Source organism: Anopheles gambiae, chromosome 2, assembly GCF_943734735.2.
Source record: "Anopheles gambiae chromosome 2, idAnoGambNW_F1_1, whole genome shotgun sequence".
In the NCBI taxonomy this organism is placed as follows: Eukaryota; Metazoa; Arthropoda; class Insecta; order Diptera; family Culicidae; genus Anopheles; species Anopheles gambiae.
Window position 1 is genome coordinate 52768675 of NC_064601.1, and position 24193 is coordinate 52792867.

Genomic DNA, 24193 nt, shown 5'->3' on the forward strand with positions numbered 1-24193 from the left:
AATTAACCAAGCGATACGCAAAGCTACAGGATGCACAAAAACGACACCCATCAACACCTTGCACGCTATTGCAGCCGAAATCCCATTCCAATTCAGATCTAAATTCATAGCACGTAAAGAACTAGCAAAAATAATAGTATATTCACACATATTAAGAAAACAAATAAATAAGATAAAAGATAATAACTACAATAATAACTCAAAATCATACCAAGAGAAAATATATGAAGAAGACTACAACATTCTAAAACATCTATCCATAAACCAAACGAACAACATTGCAACAAAAATAAACATAGACACAACACTGAATAAAGAAATAGGTACCAAAACAAACAAAAATAAAGAGACGATTAAATCAATAACCTTAGAAAAGATGAAAAACTGCAACAATAATGGACCAACAATTTTCTGGAAAAATCTCTGGAGATAGCTAAAAAATATAAGATGAAAAACATAACCCTATATACTGATAGCCTGACCTCATGCAACATCCTAAAAAAAGCACAAAAAGAACCACAAATAGAAGGAATTATATATAACATCTAACAAAGATGCACCAGCACTAACACACAAATTGTTTGGATACCGTCGCACGTAGGTATAAACAAAAACGAAGTCGCAGACGAATTAGCGAATGAAGGATGCCTAACAAGTGTAGAATTAGACAATAAAATAAGGTTTACTGATGCCAAAGATTTGTACCGTAAAGAAAAATGGAAAAACAGGCTACAGAATGGTACACAAATGAGTCCATTACTAAAGGACAGAAATTCCTAAATTTCCAAACTGAATTAAAAACTGAAATTTGGCACAAAAACATAAAAATTAGCGGGAAGATTAGCAGTGTTAGAATTTTTTTACTTCATTTTAGCGATTCAAATGGATTTTTTCAACATAATTTTAAAAGTCTCATCTCGGCGCTTTCCGGAGCTTCTACACACACCGGCGTGAGAAACCAGTTGTCAATTCTCTCACAGCCATCTCTCAGCTGCAGTCTCGGTGTATGTAGAAACGCTCTCATGTTCGATGTCGGGTTCGATTGGTGCCAGAGCGCCACCTGATCTGAGTTGAACGCTGTACCAAGGGACCAGCTTTCTTTTTCTTATAAATATATACAAATTGCACAAACGTAAACCGAAAATTAAATATCTTATTAAACTAGCTGTACACTCCTTACGACACTACCACGTCATAAAGTTATAAGCGATCTACAAATTTCAATCGAAACAGAGTCGACTTTTCAATGACATTCTACAACCATTATTTTTTGACAATTACCTTCATAACACCCAGTTACCACACATGCGTATGCATGAGGACATGTAGTATATGCGATTTCCTCTTATTTAGGAAACTATGGTCCTTTAGTAGTATTTTACTATTATTTACAAAAAAATTGGGTTAGATGTTTGCAACAGTCCTGTAAAAATTAGCCACAAAGTTTTCGCCGTAAAGCACACCATCAAGTTTGCTATCTAGCCCGCTGTTATGTCATCGGTGTGTAATCCGTGCTTAACTTTCCGCACAATTTTCCATTCTGGGTGTTTTTGTTGTCGATATCGGTGGCGATCCTTCTGCTCTCGGCAAACACGCATCATTTCTACCTTTTCACTGCGATCGAAACCGAAGTGTACGACTGTAAACTACGGAGCTAGCGAAACTCTTTGGCGACATCAACTCGTTGCAGAGCTAAAGCGAATCTCTCGGTGCGGGGAGAAAACGCTACAGTATCCCGCAACGCGGTGTACGCTGCCATCAAACAGCGGCGGAAGGTTGGATACTGCGCGAAACACGGCTGCAGGAATTTGCGAAACGTAGTTCCGGTTCCAGTAGCTGCTCAGTTACTGGGTGAGTACCGATTTTCTGTGTGTGTATGAAAGAAACCACTGTTCTGGCATTGATTCTGGTTGAATGAGAAAGCATGGGCATGATTGTATGTTGTCCACGAAACACAAAAGTCTGCTAAGGTAAAACGCATAAAGTGCTGCCGCGATACCGACGACGGACTTGTGTGCTCTTTGTTGGATTCCCAAAACACCCAACGCACACCGGAAGCATATTTGGTGAGCCCCGTTCGAGGTGGCATACAGTTTAAAAGTCATCTAAAATCTATCTCAAACGCATTTCGGCGCTGAGTATAGATTGCGTACGCGTTGAAACGTTTTTGAGTTGCAAAAAAGCAAAGCACAACGAAAAACGCACAACGCGAAGAAGCAGCAAGAAAAGAGAAAAAAAACCTGTCAAAAGCTATCCGAGTGCAGCACCAGCACCTCAGCATGTGGTTCGACGAAAACGGAGGTAAAGCATTTTGCCTTGCAGTTGTGTAAGTGCGAATCGACAACATCAGCTAGGGCAAGTGCTTGGTGGTGTGCGTGTTTGCGACGTGTGCAGCAGCCCGCATCGGCAAAGTGTGGTGGCGTGTGTGTTGTGTTTTTCCTGTTGAGCTGCGCCTGTGTGCGTTCGTAACGGCGTGCGAAGCGAGTGTGTGTGCGTGTGGTGGTATCGCTTGCGCCCCGAAAGGGAAAAGTGTGTAGCAGACCGAAGAGCCAGCAGTAGTGAATATTCATTCTCTTTCTTCATCCATTCGTGGTAGCCATCATCGTTGTCGTCGTCGTTGTCGTTTTGTCCCATCGTGGTCGCGATTCCGTTTCCAAGCAATTCAATTCTGTGTAAAATTATAGAGTGGCGGAAATCCTTTTCCGTGGTGGTAACAGTTTTGCGGAAAAGCTACGGCAAATTCCCGTCTCGGCGAATCCGAGTGCTCCGACTTTTTCCCAGACACCTTCAACAGTGGAACAGGAGAAGATCGGGGCAGATTAAAGGTAGGTATGCGGAAGCATGCAGGGTGCATTCTTCTCAGTGGTGTAATGTGCTAGCGAGTTGAAAATATTTAGAGGAAATACGGCTGAAATTAACGTGAAGTGGTAATAATATTCGGTGAGGCCAGGCGACCAGCAAGACGGTACTACGTAGCAATTTCGGCGCATGGAGTCACAGCGAAAAACGTAACGTCTGTGTGTTGGTTGGGGTGGCTGGCTGTCAATGTTGATAAATTGTGCTAAAGGCATCGGGGATCGAGGCAGTGCGTACCGGAAGTAGTAAACCAGTACATTGCACTCTAAAGGCTATCTATTAGGTGCAGATATGTGATTATTTTACGCACTGGTAAAAAAAAACCTTGGGCTACGTTTCGTCGACGTCCGAAGACGTTGCTTCTTCGTTTTGTGCTGTGTGCTGCTGCCAAAGCAATTCCCTCACCAACACCAACATTCTTGCGTGTAGGGTCTTGCTAAATGCGTGCTCCCCTGACTATTATGTGCCAGGTTTCGTGATGGTGTGCTGTTTTCTTGGCTGTCAAGAAATTGTACTGTTTTTCCTGGCAAATTTGACAAGAAAGGGAGACGATTCTTGTACATTTCATATCAGGGGGGAACACATTTTTCTGAACTCGTAATCCGATCTTTTCCTCTAATCATTTTGCTCGCTAACACATAACCTCAGATTATCTGTCACACGACGATTGTGGTCGAGGAGGGTTTTTTTCTTACCACTTTTTCTTTCTTCTGTCATTTTAGGTTAGTCAAACGTCAAACTTGCCGTGCAGTTACGAAAGTTGTGTTTGCGGTTTTGTCATTCGAGTGATGTGAGAGCCCGAGCATATGTTTACAAAGAAAAGGAAGCCCCAATTCTACCAGCACCAATGTGTTTATGTTGGTTGTTCCTCCCATAGCTAGAATAACGGAGAGCGCAATGGTGTTGCTATCCTTCCGAGGGATGGATATTGAATTGATGCAAACATCTACAAAATGCATCGCGCAATTGGCCACCCCACGATTGCGGCGGACGTGGATGAACCTTTGACAGCTGTGTGACGTCACAGTGAAATATGATTAGAATCTGTGCACCTTCCCGCAAATCGTGGTGAACCACACACGCAATGCCGCGGAGTGCAGAATCTAATCGAATCGCATATTGAAAAGCTTCCTTTGCCAGGGTTGCACGCCATTTTCGCTTATATCTGGCTTGCAATAAGTTGCTTTCCGGGCAACGTTAATGGTTCAGAAGATGGCATCGTACGCTCAATTCACATCTTGGTGGCGGTGTTTTCATCACTTGCGGCGTTCTATTTTTAAAATACTCGTTTCGTTAAGCTGTCCCAGATGTCAGAGAATGGTAGTGCAAAAGAATCTAGAATCGAATGTGTGAAGTAGCAGCCAGCACACCAATCGGTTTGTGTATAAGCGCGATCGGCGGGGTGTGGATTGAATTTGATTAAGTTCCTTGGCTTGGGTCTAAACAATTTGTGGTTGGAAAGGATGTTTTCTTAAAAAATCTCTTTCGGATATCTTCAAAATAATTGGTTTTGTTTTTTTTTTTAAACAGTGGTCTCCAAACTGTAGTTCGCGGATCACTTGTGGTCCGTGGCGTTAACAGAAGTGATCTGCAAAAAAAACTTATTACGATTCATGTATAGCAATTGTTTTCCATTATCAAGATAAAATACTTATGCACAGGTCTACAATTTAAACATAATTTTGATTAAAAACTTTGAACTAAGTCTTTAAAACATAAGCCCTCAACTGACGTGGGCTGTGACAAATGTATTTTCAAAGCCAACTGGTCCGCTATCCTAAACAAGGTTAGAGAGCGCTGGTTTAAAGTACATTAGAAGTTATAAGGCCATACTCGAACTGAAACAACGAGTTCATTCTGTTAACTATCCTACATGTGATGTAGTTCAACAAAGGAATTAATATGAAATTAGTGAAATTAAACCAAAATTGCTGGATAGTTGTAGTTATGCGCACTATGAAAAATAACTGACCATCATAGAGTGATGGTTATCAGTTTTATTATAACAATGTATTTTTCTGGGACGATTCCGTATTAGATCATCTGGCCAATGTGTCATGAGTGTTAGATGTTTTAAAGGTAACGCAATAATCAAAACTCATATCGACCGTCGTCCCCCTTAGTGGATTGTTATCTCGACTTAGGCAGGGAGTCAGGTTCAATTGCATAGGCCGGCATAACCATGTTATGTTATGCACCAAACTAGACAGATAAACATTGCTTTTTTTTTAATTTCGACTGCCAAAGTAATAATTAAAGATTTTACCATTGCGTTATTGTTCATGTATATATCGTATGTGGTCACTCATATTCTGCCTTAGTGGAACGTTTAGTTTCAGTCACCGGTGGGTTTAGACATTGCATCAATTTATTAATGATGCTTTTATTACCTTCTCATATTTTTAGATTTTTATACATCACGCTTATTGCTGTATTGCTTGAACAAAATGGTTTATGGTTGAAATTAAACTCAATTCTCAACTATATAATAATCCATACATGAACATCTTCGGTGCTTTCCGCCTTTGATACCCCAGCTGATTCTAACGACTCAACCGGGTAGAGTAAACGTTGGTGATATGCTGGTGTGCGTGAAAAACATTAAACGTCTTTCCAACGCATGGCCGTATTTTTCGTAGCACCAGGGGGGTACCAGGCAGGGAATGATTTTGACAGTTGGTTTAGTGTAGAAAACGCCTGCATCGTAACTTGGCAATATTTCTAAAACAAAGAAGGAACTTATCGATAAATAACATTAAACATTGTGTAGTAGTACGGTGGATACTGGTATTGTAGCTATCTACCGTAAGTATGTGTTTAAACTTAGTCACTGTGTTCAATTTAGTTACGATAGACCAGTGATTCTACATGTTGTTTACATTGAGATTTTTTGTTAAAGTGCATAAATAACACTCTTATTGATTATCAATTGATTAGTTTATATTTTATCCTAAGATCAGTACATAAACTAATAAGACTTTAGTGTTTTAACGTGATTTGTTATGTACACTCGTATAAAACAAGCTATTTTTTATTCTTACAACATCTGAAACAAATGCCGATTTACTCACTACATACGGTATCCGGAATTCTGGACCTATGATTTCGTGATGCGTGGTTCGAAGAAGTGATATATCGAATTCGACCCTATGTGTATGTTTTAATTTTACCGTAGTAGTAAATAAAGTAATCGGGCCCATACTTTGTAGGTTCCTAATCGCACTGAACGGCAATTGTTTCAGAACAATTTAAATTGGATTTGTTATGTTGGCCGAATGTTGCTTGAAGGATTGTCATTCGAATTTTCATCTTGTCGTTGATTAATGTTGAAAAAATGGATTGTATAAAAGAAACAGGTTGTTTTTAGACTGTTTGCGACTGCATACAATTGCTAATAATTATTAAGCTCGTTGTATTGTGTTGACGGTATTTTAAAGGGTTAAGTGTAGCCAGCGTCAACACAAGCTGGAACATAAAATGACTAGCAGACACCGTGGTTTTTGGTACCGTGTGGTGGCTAATAAAGTATTGCAACCGCCCTGTTCTGTCCTGAAATCTTGTGACATTTGAAGGAAAACGTATTATTGCATATGTACTATTGAAAGCAATAATAACATTTGTATTTTGAACTAGTATGAAATACTTTATTAATGCACAATGAAAACAGTTCGAAGATAGGCTGGTAAATGTTTTAATAGTAAATATTGCTGTTATAGTCATGATGTTCTAATTGCGCACAGCGTCTAAAACTTAGTTAAAAGGGACTAATTTGTGTCATTGATTTGCTATATTAAATTGCGATATGGAATACATATCATCTAATGAAGGGGGAGACCCGACTCGTTTGTGTGAATAATAAGGACTCCAGGATAGACCTGTTTCCAGAATACAAATATATATAAAATAAAATATAAATATATGTATATGTATACTATGTATAGTATGTATGTATGTATGGTATATAGTTTATAGTATTAAGATTGCTGGTTCCTAGACCGAAGTCGGCTACAAGTACCAAGTGTAAAAGATGAATGCTATCCAATATTAGCCGCCGGAAAAGTAACAACATAACTCAAAGTAACATTGTTTATGTTGCTTTTGATGTATGTGTGTTTTACACAGTTGCAACAGTGCAAGTTTCTTGTTCAATAACTTTCTTCCGCGTTTGATAACCGCTCTGTGATGATTCAGAATGATTATACTGAACAAAGAAAAGAGAAAAACAAGAAAAAAGACGGACGTTAAACACTTATATGAATTTATGTTGCTGGGAAATCAACACAATTCTTGTGTATGTGAAAACGAGGCGGTAGAGAGAAAGTGCCGCACACATACAGCGAGCCTTAGAGAGAAAGATAGAAACGACGTTCTCTAATGAATAGTTCATGGTTCGTGCCAATGAACACACTCTCATCGTGCACAACAGGGATGAAGAATTTCTTTTGTGGAGCTATAAAATCGTGGTTGCAATAAATACCAAATATGTTATGCAAATGAAAATCAAAGTACATAATTTAACATTGAAACACATTGCACTTTTTGCATTTTTGTTGGAAAAAATTCTTCAACATAAATTTAATTTAATTAATCATGTCATTGAAGGAAGGGGCAACAAGTTCGATAAAACATGCGTAAAGGAACATGAACACCCTTAATTCCAAATCATAATAATTGTTGTATCAACATATTTTGCGTGCTACTTCCGTGTTGGCCTTCAGAAGAAAACCATGTGAGCCAGCGATTGCTCTTCCCTGTGTAACATTGGAAGAGAATCTATGTAGCGATAGGAAATCGATTGCGCAAATACTCATCCCCATCTATGTTTTTGTGTGTGCATGCGTACGTACTTATATATATGTGTGTGTGTGTGTGTGTGTGTGTGTGTGTGTGTGTGGGTATGAGATCGTCTTACGTCGACTATTTGTTCCCATTGTCGGGAGCAACTCTCGTAAACCTACGGCGGTTCCCTGTACAATTCTCTCTTGTGATCTTTGCGAAACGCTGGTTTTGGGTGGAAAAGCACACGCAAAAGAATGAGAAGTAATCGAAGCTTCATTCATTGGTCTTAGTTCTGAAAAAGAATGTAAGAAAATCAACCCTTCTTGCATTGGCGGCGACTGACGCGGCGACACACACTCGTTCAGCGCGTTTGCGGCCCAATGGACGGGTGTGTGTATTGGTGTTACGAACTTACGAAGCAACCCGATGGTGGTGTGGTGTTGTAGAACCAGAGACACCAGAATCGGGAGGCACCGCGATGCGTTGACGATGACGGGAGGGGGGCTACCCTTACGAAATTCTACACGCTTTCTGTGTGTGTATGGGCACTCGTGGCCGTTTTCGTGTGACTGATTCTCTCTGTAGCTCTCCGCACACAGTGTACCCAACGTAAAAGGGATTCGCTCTCGAGATAGGCGAGAGCAAACGAACGATCCCCGGCACAGAGCGGACAGGGCCGGCCAGTCAGTTGCGAGTTTTCCAAGTCATTACGGTACCACGCGGCGCAACTAGCAGCAGCAGCAGCAGACACAACCTCGGTCGAAAATTAAGGGAGCTGTCGGCAGTTGAACTCCGATAACTGGTGCTTCCAGTTGAATTTTTATTCAATATCAGTGAACGATTCAAGATAAGAAACTGTTTTCTGTCTCGCGTGCAAGTGTTACTTGAGTGGAATATATAAAAAAACGAATGAAGAGGCCTGAAAGCAGCCAATAGCAGCGTTCCTTCACTAAACGGTGCTGAGCGAAGCTAGAACAAACACATGGCACATCATAGTCAAAATCGTGGCATTGCAGTTTAATCAACAATTCGTACTAGTTGTACCCGTGTATGGTACGACAAGGTTTAGTGTTGAAATTGGAAAGAGCTCAACTATTTACAAAGGCAGCAGTGCCCATGCTACTAGTCGCTAATACTGCCCGCGAGCCGGAAAGAAGAGTTCATTAGCACTGCTATTTGGCCACGCTTTCCGTTTACAGCGCACAAGTCAGTGTGCGTTTTACTGGGCGTGAAAGCGGAAAGGCAGCAGCAAAAAGGAACAGCATTCACATGAGTTCGCGAAATTCGTAGTCAGTTCGGAGAAAAGGTGGTATGATATTTAATGGCGGCATTGGCGAGACACGCCTGAACGCGTTTTTCCGACCAGAACTCTCCAGCCACATAAGTACGCACACACGAGTGGAGGGGAAATTTGGATGAAGAAAATCACCCCATGTGCAGCTGCTTCCCGGCGAGAAGGAAAAATCCTATAGGAAGTTGGCAGACCTTTCGTGCATCTGCGCAGAACCCGCGAGACCGGTCAGCGAAGGAAACGACGCAACGGTGAAACGCAAAATAGTAAAACGTGCTTTTGTGGCATAATTGCTACGGATCCACGGAGAAAAGGAGAGAGCAAAAGAGAGCCAACCTGGGGGTTTAAGTGAGTTGGCATTGTTCCGAAAAAAAAAAAATAATATAAGGACGCCAACGTTTTAACAAACTTGCCCCATCGCCCCAGCCAGTAGCAGCTGTTACGATAAAAATGGGCTACGATGACATTTTGCAACACCTCGGCGGTTTCGGGCGATATCAGCGGCGCATCTACGTGTTGCTGTGCCTACCGGCAATATCCTGTGCATTCCACAAGTTGGCAGGAGTGTTTTTGCTAGCAGCACCGGACTACCGGTGCCGGTTGCCGTACGAACTCGATAATGCAACGTACCCGATGCCGGACGAGCGGCTCACTCTGGCGTACCCGATCGATACGCTGACGGGCAAGTTCTCCACCTGTAACTATCTCGATGCCAACTTTACCGATGACTACTGGGCCGGCGGAACACCGGCGGCCGGCGTTCGGCCGTGCAATCACTGGGTGTACGATCGGACCAAGTTCGAGAGCAGTACCGTCACCGATTGGGACATGGTGTGCGATCGCAACTGGCTCCGTGCGTCGGCCGATTCGCTCTTCATGGTGGGCGTGATGTTGGGCAGCATTGGTTTCGGCTACCTCTCGGACAAGTACGGCCGGAAGCCCATCTTTTTCGCCTCCCTAGTGCTGCAGGTGATCTTTGGCGTGCTGGCCGGAATTGCGCCTGAATTTCTGACCTACACGCTGGCCCGCATGGTGGTGGGCGCCACCACGTCCGGCGTCTTTTTGGTAGCGTATGTAATCGCGATGGAAATGGTTGGACCGAGCGATCGGCTGTACGCTGGCGTCGTGTGCATGATGTTCTTCTCCGTCGGGTACATGCTGACGGCCGCATTCGCATACTTCATTCACGGCTGGCGGATGTTGCAGATAGCGCTAACGCTGCCCGGCGTACTGTTCCTGTGCTACTGGCTGTTCATCCCGGAGTCGGCCCGTTGGCTGCTGTCGAATGGTCGCCCGACGGAGGCAATTACACTCATCGAGAAGATTGCCAAATGCAACAAGCTTACGGTACCGCAGGAAGCGCTCGACAAGTTGGTGGAGGAGGACAAGGCGCAACAGCAGGAGGATACGAATGAGCCGAAGCCGTCGCTGCTGGACATCTTCAAGCATCCCAACTTGCGCCGTAAAGCGATGCTCATCTTTTTCGACTGGTTCGTGAACAGTCTCACCTACTACGGGCTGTCCTGGAACACGAACAATCTCGGCGGCAATCCGTTGCTGAACTTTGTCATTAGCGGAGCGGTTGAAATTCCGGCCTATTCGTTCCTGCTGGTCACCCTCAATCGCTGGGGCCGGCGAACGATCCTGTGCGGTTGCATGATCTTTGCGGGCATGATGCTGCTGACCACGATGGCCGTCCCTGCGTCGCAGCAGTGGTTAATCGTGGTGCTGGCTATGCTCGGCAAGATGGCCATTACCTCCAGCTACGGTACCGTGTACGTGTTCTCGGCCGAGCAGTTCCCAACGGTTATCCGCAACGTGGCGCTCGGCGCATCCTCCACCAGTGCCCGCGTTGGTGGCATACTGGCACCGTACTTTAACCTGCTCGGCGACTACTGGCAACCGTTACCGCTGCTCATCTTTGGTGCGCTGGCTTTCGTGGGCGGTGTGCTGTCACTGTTGCTGCCGGAAACACACAACCAAAAGCTGCCGGAAACGATAGCGGACGGGGAAAACTTTGGCAAGCACAAAACGGTACCCGGTAGTGGTACCGGAACCAGCGGTATTATGGTCGCTGGCGGTGGCGGCGGCGATCGTGATGTCGAACGTACGGCGGAAGAGCTGCAAGTACTCAGCAAGCCGGAACCCGCCACAGACGGCGAAGAGATGGCCTCAGACACGCTTAAAGCAGGAGAAGACAAGAACAAGTATTAACCAGAGAGGATAAGGCCTTCAGCAAGCTCAGGTTGGAATGTGGTTGAAAAAGGGAGCAGTTAACAAGATTATTTTTCGCGCTAGAACTCTACGTAAAAAAGAGTACTCATAAAACATAGCTGAACATATGTAGATGGCAGTACAAGAAGAAGGAAAAAATGGACGCCCTTATTGGCGAACAAAAGACTTATGGTAAGACGTTAGGACCTGCAGACTGAGCTTAACGTTGAACGCAGCGACATTCTGACGCTTTCCTCCGCAGCATGCGCAAATGTCGGGTATCCTTCTTTTATATTTCTCTCAACTCTCAGCACAGAACATACGGTTTCGCACGTATATTGTGCTATTGTGCAGCTTTAAAAATAATTTCATCTTTCGCGCATGCTGTTATGTTGTAGGGTCTTATTATCCATCCCTTTATTTTGCGGTGATCTTCCCGATCTTCACAGCAGGACACTGCGTTCTGCAGGAATGTGAGTTTTGCGTTCGTTTTCTTTAATCGTACATAATTCATAATTAGGGTGGAAAGAAGATGGCAGAAATAATTCCTTTCTTGTGGAGATAGCATGCACATGAGTTGAACGAACGCTGGAAATTTTGAAGAAGCTTAACACCGCTTGTGTGGCGTTGGTTGTTTGTAAATTGTCTTACACAATTCGACATATTTTACAATGTCACTGTAAATCTTCGTATTTAACGATTTCTTTTTTTTGTGACAAATCAAGTTTTTGTGGTAAATATGCATAGGATGCGATATAGGATGAGTCAAGACACTCAGTTCAATATATTTACGCTATAAGTTACATGCTATCGTGACGTTTACGGGACTTTTTCAAGATTTAATAGTATCTTTTGATTCGACACCTAAAACTTGAAAGGTTTCAATGATGTGACAAATGTGTGCATTTTTGTCTTGTCGGCGGTAAACTCCGTAATACCTCTTGAATAATGTAGAGATTCAATATTGCCAGCCGTTGTCCTAAACATTATCGTACAGTTTTTTTTGTCATTGAATTCCAAGGGCGAACAACAATTTCAATTCATTGCATGTGTCTTTACGAAAAAGTTCAGCTCGATCATAACGCAAAACAAAATCATCGGTCTATTTCCTTATGGTGACTTATCGCTCTCCTCGGGTGCTTCAAAAGTTGTCGTGCCCTTTATTTAAAGTCATTCAACAGATAATGGAACTGTTCCAATGTCGCTACGATCACAACACGATCGTTTACTATTTCAATCTTCTTCTAAACGATCTTCTCTAATCAATGACGCGACTTCAATAGATTCGTTGAATGGTTGTTGTGCAATTCGAGCAGATGTGTTATTTTCTCTCGTGAAAAGAATTGTAGGTACATGATAATATTAAACCACTTGAGCTTATGAAGTGGGAAAATCGATTACCCTGGGAACTGGAACTTGTTAAAATGTGTGCTGTGCTGTACACTACTGCGTACGACATGTGGTGCCTGTATATGTTATGTGCACATGTTTGTTCTTCTTAGCAGTCTCTGGCTGATTGGTTTTTGGGCGTGGAGGATTTTTTTCACGTGACTGACGCCATTTGTGTCGTGTTGACATAATTCGAGAAAACTATTTTTGTACACGCCGTCTGATGGATTTGTGTATTCGTTCGTCGTAGGACTGTGAATGCCCACAAATGCATAAGTTAGCCCAGTGTGTGCAGTTGGGAATGGTTTTAATGTGTGAAAGCGAATTATTTTTTTGATAATTTTATGCTTTGCGCAGTTTGCTCTTGTACACGATTGTAGCACATTCTGAACTCAGGAAAAACCTATTTGTCATCTATCATATCGCGCCTTTGCTGCGGTCTTATTGCATCAGCGACACAATGGCTCGCACACAAGGATGAGGTAGTTATTAAATGCGCGTAATGTAAGAAGAACAATGTTTGTTGTGTCAAAGAAAGAAGGACCAATTTAAACTAAGGAGCGAATACGCGAATAAACGTTGTCCTTCGTTTTATTTCTTACTTGTACACACAATGATCAATGTAAGCAGATGAAGCGAATGACATTGTGCTAAATTTAAGGAAGCTTCGTTTTTCCTAGTAATCATAAAATTCATGCTCTTTCTGATCGTACTTATAAGCTACATAACCAAACTCAACAAGAAGAACACGTACATACATTCCAATACATGATAAAGTAAGGTATGATAGAACGAGTATAGTAGAAAGAAGGAGTGAAGTACATTTGAAATTTAAGCTGATACATAGAATGTAATATTGCTTAAGTTTAATTAATAAATGAAAACATTATAATCGCTACAAAGCCAATCTGCGTTTGAATGTTTAGCTTAGCATCTTCTTTGTTGATTTCACGTACATCGCATCGTATGCGTTGGGTCCCACAATCAAAGCATATCGTTCGAAAGTAACGAGCTTATCAGGGAATCAGGCTGTTCCTCATTTGTTTAGCAGGTCGCTCGCTCGTGGGACTGAGAAGAGTATAATAGGCTTCGATAAGCTAAATCATTATTTGATTCGTATCAGGCGTTGGTTACCAGAGGTAGTAACAGGCAAAGCAGCTGTAACAATATAAAGAACTAATGTGTAATGGTATTTGTAATGCTTATTGAGTATTTTTTCTGAGTTTTTTTTTTACTGTATGTATGTTGTAATGAACGAGTAGGAAATATTATGAAATGTTCTAGAAAAGATTCTGATATTTGTTCATCTCTTTGTCGATTACTGTTTGATATCAAGACGAAGTTCCAGCAATTAGTTTGACTAAGTTTCCGTACTAAACAAATACAACGCTACATGGCAAAAACATTGTAAAATCGTCTTTTGGTTTATGTTTACCCTTACTTGTATTATTCAAAATAAATACAACCCCTACTTGATGGAAACGGACGCAAATGGACCGCGTTTCATTGTATATCAACACTACAGTCGTTCCCTTTATTCATGAATCAAACCTCTCCCCTGCGCATCGATTAACAGTGTGCGTTTTTTCTGTTAGTCGCGCCACGATCACGCGATCGCGAGTCAATGTTTACAATTGCATTCAATTGATTGGTGGTCGCGATGGAAAGAAGGGTCCATAAGATTCTATGAGTGATTTACGTTTAGTTTCCGTTCTGCTATTTGAATGCCGGTCGATTGGTGGGTTAGTTGCCCTGAAGATCAAGTTTTCTCTCGATTTCATAACAAATCATGTAGGAGAAATGTGGGAGCGTTTGGATTGTGGAAAGATCGCGCTAGTGTTCTCGCTTGGGCAATAGGAATTTTTAATCGATATTAATTGATGCACGTACACAGTGATAAATAGTTTAATTTATACTGGGTTCTTTACTTTTATTTTATTTCAATCAAAAATAGCTGGACAAAGTCGTCCGCTTCTTCATCCAGAAGGAGGAGAAGCTGTCGAAGCAACGGTATCATCGATCCCGGAAATTGTATCGTTACTGCCACCCACCTTCTGCCACTACACCCCACTGAAGAGTGATTATAGCAGCTTAATCTGCCTGGCGAGCCATTTGTTGATAAACATCCAGAAAGTGCAGAACCGTTAACCGCGGCCAACAAAGCAAGCAGCCTTCCGAACGGTGTCCGCGCAAGGATGGGTGACGCAATCAACTTTGGGCCTGCCTGGTTACGCAAGGTGGCGTCCGATAGTAACACCACTAGTAACCATCACAGTACGAACAGTAGCAGCAGCAGCAGCAGCCACCACAGCAGCCATTCGATGGTGAACAGCAATAGCAGCAGCACCGTCGCCAACAATGCTGGCGGTGGTGGAGGCGTCGGATTGCATCATCAGCATCTTCCGCATCACCATTCGCAGTCGCCGTCGTCGTCGCACTCTTCATCGCACCATAGCCTGTCGCATAGTAGCAGCGGCAGCGCTATCGGTGGCGGTGGCAGCGTCGGCGGCGGTGGCAGCTCCGCTGCTGCTGGCGGAGGTGGTGGTGGCCTTTCCAATAGCTCGTATGGTGGGAGCTCTGGTGGAGGCGGTGGCGCTGCTGCTAACAACGGCGGGACTGGACCGGGGGGCGCTGTTACCTCCACTGCAATCCGGTACCCGTTGGCCGAGTTTCGCTACGGCCGGGAGGAAATGCTAGCCCTGTTCGACGGGAGAACGACCAAGACTCCGGAAATACTGGTGCACTATAAGGGTTTGTTCGTGGAAAAGCCGCAACCACCGCTCGCGCTTACTCCTTGTCCGGAGGAGGAACTGATTGTGGAACCGGAGGCACGGGTATGTAGCATCACGCGGTGCACGCTTCCTACCAACTACTAACTATCTTTTTTTGTATGTCCATTTGTAGCGCGCTTGGCCATCGAGAAGTATTTCGCTTGGAATTCCTGGACGTGGCGCTCGTGGTGGCTCGGTGGATCGTGGTCGCGGGCGTGGCCGCGGTCTGTATACTAGCTATCAACGTTCGTCCTCTTTCTACGATGATGAATCCAGGGGCGTAGGAAGAGTAAGTTGAAGGGGTCGAAGTGGCCCATTGCCAATGGTTAGAATATAGTTAGTAACTCTTGATTATCTCACACTACTACTTATCAGGGCGAACGACCGTGGCTGGAGCGTAACGGAACTGGTGGCATCGGAGGGGTCGGAGGCGATGCAGAGTGGAACAACTCATCGTCGAGCCCTCGGAAGGAGTACGGGTCGCGCGTTATTCGTACGAGCGGGGGCTTGGAAAGTTGGCGTCGTTCCCGTACGGACGATGAGAACGCCGGCGCTACCAGCAACGGGATCAGCGATTGGCGATCTGGTGGTGGTGCTGGCGGCAGTATTACGGGCGTGGCGCGTGAAAAGTGGACTCGATCAACGAGCTGGCGCGATGAGGATAGCTCCTCGCATCACGGGGTCGAACGAGGATTGAATAGTAGCATCGGGGGTGACCGGATGATTCCCCCCTACAAGTCGCGCCTTTCGTCTGGTGGCGGTCTTGGCAGCGGCGGTGGTGATCCGAATTCCGGCCACTCGATGGGTGCCGGTGGAATGCGTCGCCCGAACTGGGACACCGATGAGCTGCCCGAGTGGGCCACGGAAAATCCGTCCGATTTCGGTGGCAGCTTCGATGCGACCGGTGCATTTCACGATTCCGATAATGATGGCGAGAACGGTGGTGGTGGTGGCAGTAGCAGCGGGGGAACTACTGCTAGCCGGTATGGCGGAGATGGTAGTGACGCGAACGGCGGTAAGACAAACCACCTTACCAAGGGCGGCGATGAACGATCGAAAAACAACATTCGACACCGAGCTGACGACAGCGAGTCCGGCGGTGAACCCCATCGAGACGGGACAGAGGATACGACTGGCAAAAATAGAAGCGATAAATCAACGCCAGCATCGGCCCAGGGAAGAGAAATCGGAAAGTCCATGAATCATATCGACGGCAGAGTGGACGACGCGACGGCGTTAGCTGTCGGTAAAAAAGGGGACGCTCACAATGAAAAGCAACATTCGAGTGCCAATGAATTGCAACAGAAGCAAAAACAGAAACAACAGCTAGATAAGGACGGAAACCACCATGTGTCTGAATCGTCACCAGAAAAGCTATCCTCGTCGGAGAGAAATGATGGTTCTGGCTTAGTTCAATCGAGCACTACGACGAAGGGTATATCTTCTTCGCGTGAATCAATCGAATCCTCCGTTTCATCCTCCATCAGCGGAACGGCCGCTGTGATAGAACCTGACGCTCGACAGAATTCTCCGTCGTCTTGGCACAAGGCTAATGCTGCATCGGTTGCCACTGGTGCAAAAATTGCTTCCGAACATGCGTCGCTGTCGGCTAAAGGTGGTGAGGCCGGGAATGAAAATGACAACAACGATGGTCAAAAACATTCCTCGCAGCAAGAGAAGCGAGACGGACCGAAAAAGTCGCCGTCCAGTACGAGCGTCGATCGAATGCAGGAAGTGGCAGACGATATGGTTGCTCAGCTGATTATGGATGATGAATTTCTGGCGACTGACGGTGATCCATCGGTAATCTCTTCGATTGCTGCTAGCCCCAGTGGGTTGGTCGGTGCGGGTGGAAGCCTCGGCAAATCTCCGGTCTTCGGTATGTCGGCGGCAGGTGCGACCAGTGCGGCAGCAACCTTAGCAGCGGGAGGACTACCGATGAACGTGGTTTTACCGAAGGCGCATCCGATGCAACAACTCTTTGGAAATGGGAACCTTTCGCGCGTGAATCCTCTATTGCTATCTGATCCGGTGGCTGCCAATCGTGCAGTAGTGGCCGGTGTAAACCCGATGGCACAGCTGCACCATTTGATGGGACCACCGGCTCCCCCGCCCGGATCGGATATATGGTTTTACCGTGACCCTCAGGGAAAATTGCAGGGTCCGTTCCAAGCGGCGGAAATGACAGAATGGTACAGGGCCGGATACTTTGACGAGTCGCTGTCGGTGCGGCGAGCATGCGATGAGGTATTTAATACGCTCGGCACACTGGTGGCCCTGTGCGGTGGCATGCCATTTTTAAATTCTGTGATCATACAACCGTTCAAAGCGTCCGGTGGTGGCGGTGGCATGGCGAAACATTCGCCACAGCAACAACAGCAAACACAGTCCAGCACGGCGACCCAGGGCCAACAGAAACAGGCTGCACCCGGCACGAATGGCAACAATGTTATGCCTTCCCCGAATCAACAGCCAACGGCTGGACAGGGATCCTCGCAGCAGCAGCAGCAGCAAGGGTCACTGCATCCTGGGAATGCTGGTAGTTCTGCTGGTGGTGGTCCGAATGTTTCCGGAATTTCAAGTATTCATTTAATGCGCCAGCACCAAATGGTGGTGCAGAAGCTACAAAGTACGGAAGGATGGGCTGTACTAACGCCAGAGCAGCAAAACATGATCATCCAACAGCAGATGAATCAGCTGATGAGCTCAGATGTAGCGGGCATTGGAATGATATCGCCTTCTTCATCGTTGCCTGGCGCAAATGCTGGAAGCGCAGCAGGTGCGAATCAGCATCAACAACAGCCGGGTGGCATTTTTGGCGCTGGAACAGCAGCCGCTGGTATGATACCGTCGAACCAGGAAACGTTGGTACATCAGAAAATGCGGGAAATGCACCAACAACAAGGCCAACCCCTGCAACCGCCTCAACCGCAACAACAACCGCCAGCACACGTTATGATGGAACAGCTGCAAAAGTCTGTTTCAAGCAATCATAACAATAGTGCGTTCTTGAAGTTGCATTTACCAGACTTCAATCAGTCATCTCAAGTTCCTGGAGGAAGACCGATGCTTGGTAAGTAGAATTGCATGGGCAATTAACACGATATATTGCGTTTCGAATGAGTGTACGAAGCTTAAAATTTGATTTTATTTTTCCATTTCCAGGTAACATGAATGTTGATCCCACCACTGCCGCAGCTGTAGCTGCTGCTGCTGCAGCCGGGCACGACCCTCTAGGGCACTTGATGCATGGTATTGGGTATAATCCTCAAGCCGCTGGGCAAAATCTTGGACCTTTGGGGCCAAACAATCTTCTGATGAATCGCGGTAGTTTGCTGGGAGCTGGGGCCGGTGTTCCTACACAGCAACAACAACCTCCATCTCAACACCAGCAACCACCACATCCAAACGCAGGAAAACCTGGCGCAGAGGATCCTATTCAATCACTGTTTATGCAACTGTCGTTGCATAAGAACCAACAAACTCCGCAGCAGATGCCGAATCATCAGCCTCCATCGAAACCGGGAGGAGAAATGATGGGAGCCCCTGCTGGCTGGCTGCAAACGGGCGCTGGACAACCACAGACTGCCAATAATGGCGGTGGATTACCTGGACTAGTTGGCCCGCGAGGTCCAATGATTGGCGCAGCTTCTAGTTGGGGCGATCTACCACCACCTACGAGTGCCTCTTTTGCGTCCTTAATGCAGCAGCAACAGCCGCCGCATCTCCCCCTCGCTGGACACCATCCACTGTTATTAGGTGGCAGCGGTCCATCAAATGAACCACAGGCACCATCAGTTGTTTCACTGTTTAAACATCATCAGCAGGCAGAAAAGCAACAACAAATGGAGAAAGAACAGCAACTTATTCAACAGCAGCAGCAACAGCAACAACAGCAGCAACAGCAGCAACAGCAACAGCAGCAGCAACAGCAACAGCAACAGCAACAGCAACAGCAGCAACAGCAGCAACAGCAGCAGCAACAGCAGCAGCAACAGCAGCAGCAGCAGCAACAGCAGCAACAGCAGCAACAGCAACAGCAACAACAACAACAATTGCAGCAGCAGCAACAGCAACAAATGCAGCAGATGCATCAAGAAAATGCACTTGCTCAACAAAAACAGCAGCATCAGGTGCAGCAATCACAACATGTCCAGGAAAATCAACAGCATCTGCAGCACATGCAACAGCATCAAATGCAACAATTACAACATCAGCAGGAGCATCAGCAGCAAATATCGCAACAACAGCAACAACCACAACAGCAGCCACAGCCGCCGCAACAGGCAGAACCTCAGCTGCAGCAACAGCAGCAACAGCAACAGCAGCAACAGCAACAGCAACAGCAGCAACAGCAGCAACAGCAGCAACAGCAGCAACAGCAACAACAGCAGCAACAGAATCAACAGCAACAGCAACAGCTACAGCAGCAGCAACAGCAACAGCAACAGCAACAGCAACAGCAACAGCAGCAACAGCAACAGCAACAGCAACAGCAGCAACAACAGCAGATGCAGCAACAGCAGATGCAACAGCAACAGCAGCAGCCGCAACAACAACAACTGCAGCAGCAGCAGCCGCCGCAGCAGCAGCAGCCGCCGCAGCAACAACAACAACATCTGCAGCAACAGCAGCAGCACCAGCAACAACAAACACAGCAGCAAAAGCAGCCTAAGGAAAATCAAAAAAAGGAGAGCATTGCCATAGAAGCGTCGAACCAACAACAGTCCGGCAATAACAAAAAGCAAAGTAATAAGCAGCACCACCAGCAGCACGTAAATAATCACGTAGAAACGGTGGAAGAAAAGACAGGTACGTCGCAGCAGAATCAAAAGTCCAAAAAGCAACAAAAGAACAACCATCTAGCTTCGGGTGGGGCCAGCAACGGCCAAGCAACGATTACCAGTGAGGAGGAGAGCGAATTCATCATCGTGAAAAAAGAGATGGAGGAAAAGAAGCGCCAGAAAGAGATGAAAAAGCAACAGCAGGAGGAGCAGAAGCGTAAGCTGGCGGAAGAGAAAAAGCTGCTGGAGGAGCTGGAAGCACAAAAGAAAGCAAAGCTGCTGGAGTCTCAGCGCCGTGAAGCAATGAAAATTCAAGAGCAGCAACAGCAGCAACAGCAACGCTCGGCCCCTAAAGCTGTACCGGCGCCATGGTCTGGAGCGATGGCCGAAATTGCAAACAGCAAACTAAGCCTGTCGGAAATCCAGAAAACCGAACGTGCTCTGCTGGCCCGCCGTGAGCACAGCATGCGCGAGCAACAGGAACAGCAGCAGATGCTGGAGATGCAAACGCAGCTGGTAGACGGACGACTGAAGTGGAACGCACAGAACCTGTTGCCGGCCAAGGTGAAACCATTGGCTGAGATACAGGCGGAAGAGGCCGCTGCGGCTGAAAGAGCCCGCGAGAAGAATGCGAACGCGTCCGGTTTAACGGTGGCTGCCATTGCGGCTCAAGGTGGCGTAAAGGGTTCGAAGAAAGAGGACAACTTGGCCAGCCTGCTGGGCGGTGCTGGTGCTAGTGGAGCCGGATCCGCTGTGTGGCGCGGAGCCGGTAGCATGCTGTACTTTAATTCAACTAAAGCGTGGACCGGTGATGGCGAGGCGAGCAGTCTTCTGGGTGGGGGAGCCGGCGGTGGTTCCTCCGGGCTCAGTAACAATGTTAGCTCCGGCGGCTTCTGGGAGGAACCTACGCAGCCCAGCGTCGTAACAGCTGCCTCGATTGTTGCTTCCGCTGGCAAGGGCACTGGCAACAGTGCGCGGAAGCAGTCGGCCAATGCCAACGTGACTACGTCTGGCGGTGCTTCCGGCAAGCAGCAGCAGCAGCAGCTTTTGAGCAAGAGCAAAACAATGGGCAGCATTTCCACGAGCTCTTCCTCGACGGTGGCCGCTGCCAAGCAGCAGAAGCAACAGCAGCAAGGGTCAGCCAAAGGTAGCGGATCATCGGGTACCGGTAAGGCCGGTGGCAAGAATGGAAATGTGTCCGGAGGAAATAGCGATCGAAAGGACGACAGGAAGCATCCGAGCGAGCCTACCAATGAATTTACCGATTGGTGTACTCGTGCCCTGAGCTCGTTAAACAGCAACGTCGACAGTAAGTGTTTCATTTCTGTACAAAGGTTTGCGACCACCAAGCGTGATTGATCATAACGCAAATGCTCTTTTCACAGTTCCAACATTTGTCGGATTTCTGCAGGACATCGAATCACCGTTCGAGGTGAAGGATTATATCCGTTTATACTTAGGTATGCCAGCCTATGGCTTTTTGCCATATACTTGTAGGTGGTTTGTTCTATAGGGCAGTAACGAGAATCACTTCTACTTTGCAGGAGAAACTAAAGAGTGTTCGGAATTTGCGAAGCAATTCCTCGAGAGACGCTCCAAGTACAAAAATCAGCAGCGCCAAAAGAATGCCCACATCGATGATATGTGCAAACCGGCACCAGCTATTAACCCATCGTCTAACGATTTCCAAGAAATCAAGGTAAGCTAATTACAATGCTGGATCTGCCATGCTCGACGAATGATAGAGTAGAGATAATGCAAGATGTTAATACTGCGCCCCCTTCCCTTTGCAGGGTAAAAATAAGAAGGTAAAGAAGAACAAGATGATGAAACTCGACAGCAGAATCTTGGGCTTCTCCGTTACGGCTGCGCCGGATCGGCTTAACGTTGGCGAACGAGACTATGGCGATAACGTTTAAGTGATCGGCACATAGCCAGGACGAGAAAGTGAGACAGAGAGACAGAGGGAAAAAGAGGGATACAGAAAGAAAGAAAGAGAGAGAGATACAGAAAGATAGAGAGAGGGAGAGAGAGAAAAAAATCAACTGGATTCGTGTGTGTGTGTGTGTATGTGAGCAACAAAAGCAATGAAGAACATAAAAATCATAGCTGAAGCAGCAACATAAGTGTGGCACAAATAATAACCCTTCCTCTCCCACTCAATCAAACGTAGATCGATCGCAAGGGGTTTCGAATTGGTTTTCAGTTTTTTTTCCTTTAAATCAGTCTAAAAGGGTAGTGTAGCTTGTGTGAGATGATGGGATTCAGAGCCAAACGTAAGCAAAAGTATTCACGGATCGTTAGTCAGGCGAATGTGTACATGTCATTAGTATGTATCTGGTGGTAAAATATGCTCGAAATTGTGTTTTGCACTGCTGCTAAATGTTTACGATTTACTTTTGCCACTTCCTTCCTTATTTTCCTTGGTCGGTTGACATGCAATAATGTTAGGGATGTGCAACAGATAATTGATGTTGCTTATCCCCTACGAGAGACGACCTTGCTCAGACTGAAATGTTACGCATAGTTGATCCCTGCGTTCTTTTGCTTGCTCTCTCTCTTTCTCTCCATCATCACCGTTTCGGTATAAATCATCACAATGCAAGATTCGGCAACGAGCTTTGCTTTGTTTGGAATCTATGTTTTAGGGATGATTTGCGTTACGTTATTGTTTTCATGTCGATTAAAGATTCAAAGATTGTTAAACTACGAATTGTGCCACAACTGTGTAACTTAAATGGTTCGAATCGCAGTGCGAACAATCTGGTGAATCTTTAGGCAGCTCTTTTTTTGTGTTTTGTTAATGGCATAAGACAAGAACACGGTCTTGCAAGTTGAGCGTGCTTCGCTTCGTTTCGAATGGAATATTTTGATTTATGATTTGGATAGTTTCAATTAGAGCTGTTCGTGTTGAAATTTAAATCCTCGATGCTTGTACTACGTTTGCGGTGCTGCACCGCATTCGTTTTTTCGTACCAAACCGCACGCGTGCTGTACGGCTCTGTTGTAAAACGTTTGCCTACGGTACTATTCGAAGGTACTATGAAATGCCTGCTCCTGTAACCGATGTACTTTAGTTACTCGGTGTTATTGGTAAACCTACTAATGATACTTGCTGCTATGAATAGCTGAACACCCATTGTTGAAGGAAACAGCGAAACAATCCAACTTATAAACCTTTTTATTATATCATCGGAAATATTTTGAATCGATGCTGTGCTTGTTTGTGAATCGTAGTGTTCTAGTAAGTTGTCTAATTTGGCGCCTTTTAAAGGACATCTTTATATTAGAAAATAACAGCTAACCAGAAAAGAAGCAGGCAGAAGTTGTTACAAAAAGAAAATACACACATATACACACCAACACACATTACACATACCCACACTGCCACGTATCTGCGTATGTTAAGATTACGTATCGTCATTAGTCTCGTTTTGCGATTGACACACGCGCCAATCGATACCCGTAGAAAAACAAGGCAAGGATGATTGTGTCGTAAGGAAAACACAAACACACAATGTAAACCGTGCTTCCATCGCAAAGAGCTGTTGGAAAAATGCAAACTGATGATTGATTGAGCATGTGTATTGTTGCAAGCCCCAACGCAAGGCAGAGTATTTGGTAATGGTTCTAGTAGATGGATTTGCAACTATGTTGATGGAGAAGAAAAACTGAAAGAAGGACATCGTTTGAGAGCAAGAAAAATCATGTGTGTAGATTTGCATCTAATGTTATAAAGTGAAATAAAAGAAAGGAAACTACTCTAGTACACAAGTGATATATATATGTAACACCTTAAGGACTGAATTATTACATACACTAATCCAGCCGCTAACACGGAGAACATAGAGCAGGAGCGAATTTCTGGGTTTGCTTTTTGCTTCGGCGTTTTTCGTGTGTGTGTGTTTGTGTATGTTCTTATATGTTTCGTACTCGTGCAGTGGGTATTACTGAGAGTGTTTGAGAAAATTCATTTAAGGCGATCGCTACAAAACAAACAGTTAAATATAATGTTTTTGGGTCTCCTTAAATACTCGCTCATCTGCGCACGTGGTTGTTGATTTTCTACAGATTTTCTACCCTCGTAGGGGTAACATCGTCTAGTGTTT

At 45.3% G+C, this 24193-nt stretch overlaps 2 protein-coding genes across 5 annotated transcripts; both read left to right on the forward strand.

Annotated features, from left to right (window-relative positions):
• The first annotated feature begins 1524 nt into the window (after positions 1–1524).
• On the forward strand, positions 1525–23862 carry LOC3291004 (GIGYF family protein Gyf). Of its 4 annotated transcripts, none has more exons than XM_313584.6 (9): positions 1525–1851; positions 2597–2825; positions 14484–15363; positions 15434–15589; positions 15676–18373; positions 18466–21393; positions 21470–21544; positions 21629–21783; positions 21878–23862. In XM_313584.6, the coding sequence occupies exons 3-9, from the start codon at positions 14725–14727 to the stop codon at positions 22001–22003; spliced, it is 6777 nt and encodes a 2258-aa protein (XP_313584.6). In that variant the 5' UTR covers positions 1525–1851; positions 2597–2825; positions 14484–14724; the 3' UTR covers positions 22004–23862. The 4 variants fall into 4 exon arrangements, with proteins under 4 accessions (XP_313584.6, XP_061504080.1, XP_061504078.1 ...); XM_061648096.1 differs by lacking the exon at positions 2597–2825 and adding an exon at positions 3579–5661; XM_061648095.1 differs by lacking the exon at positions 1525–1851 and adding an exon at positions 3579–5661 and having other exon boundaries at positions 1862–2825.
• Positions 6418–14021, forward strand: LOC1274455 (organic cation transporter protein). The gene has a single exon (XM_061648097.1). The coding sequence runs from the start codon at positions 9377–9379 to the stop codon at positions 11138–11140; it is 1764 nt and encodes a 587-aa protein (XP_061504081.1). The 5' UTR covers positions 6418–9376; the 3' UTR covers positions 11141–14021.
• Positions 23863–24193: the final 331 nt, after the last annotated feature.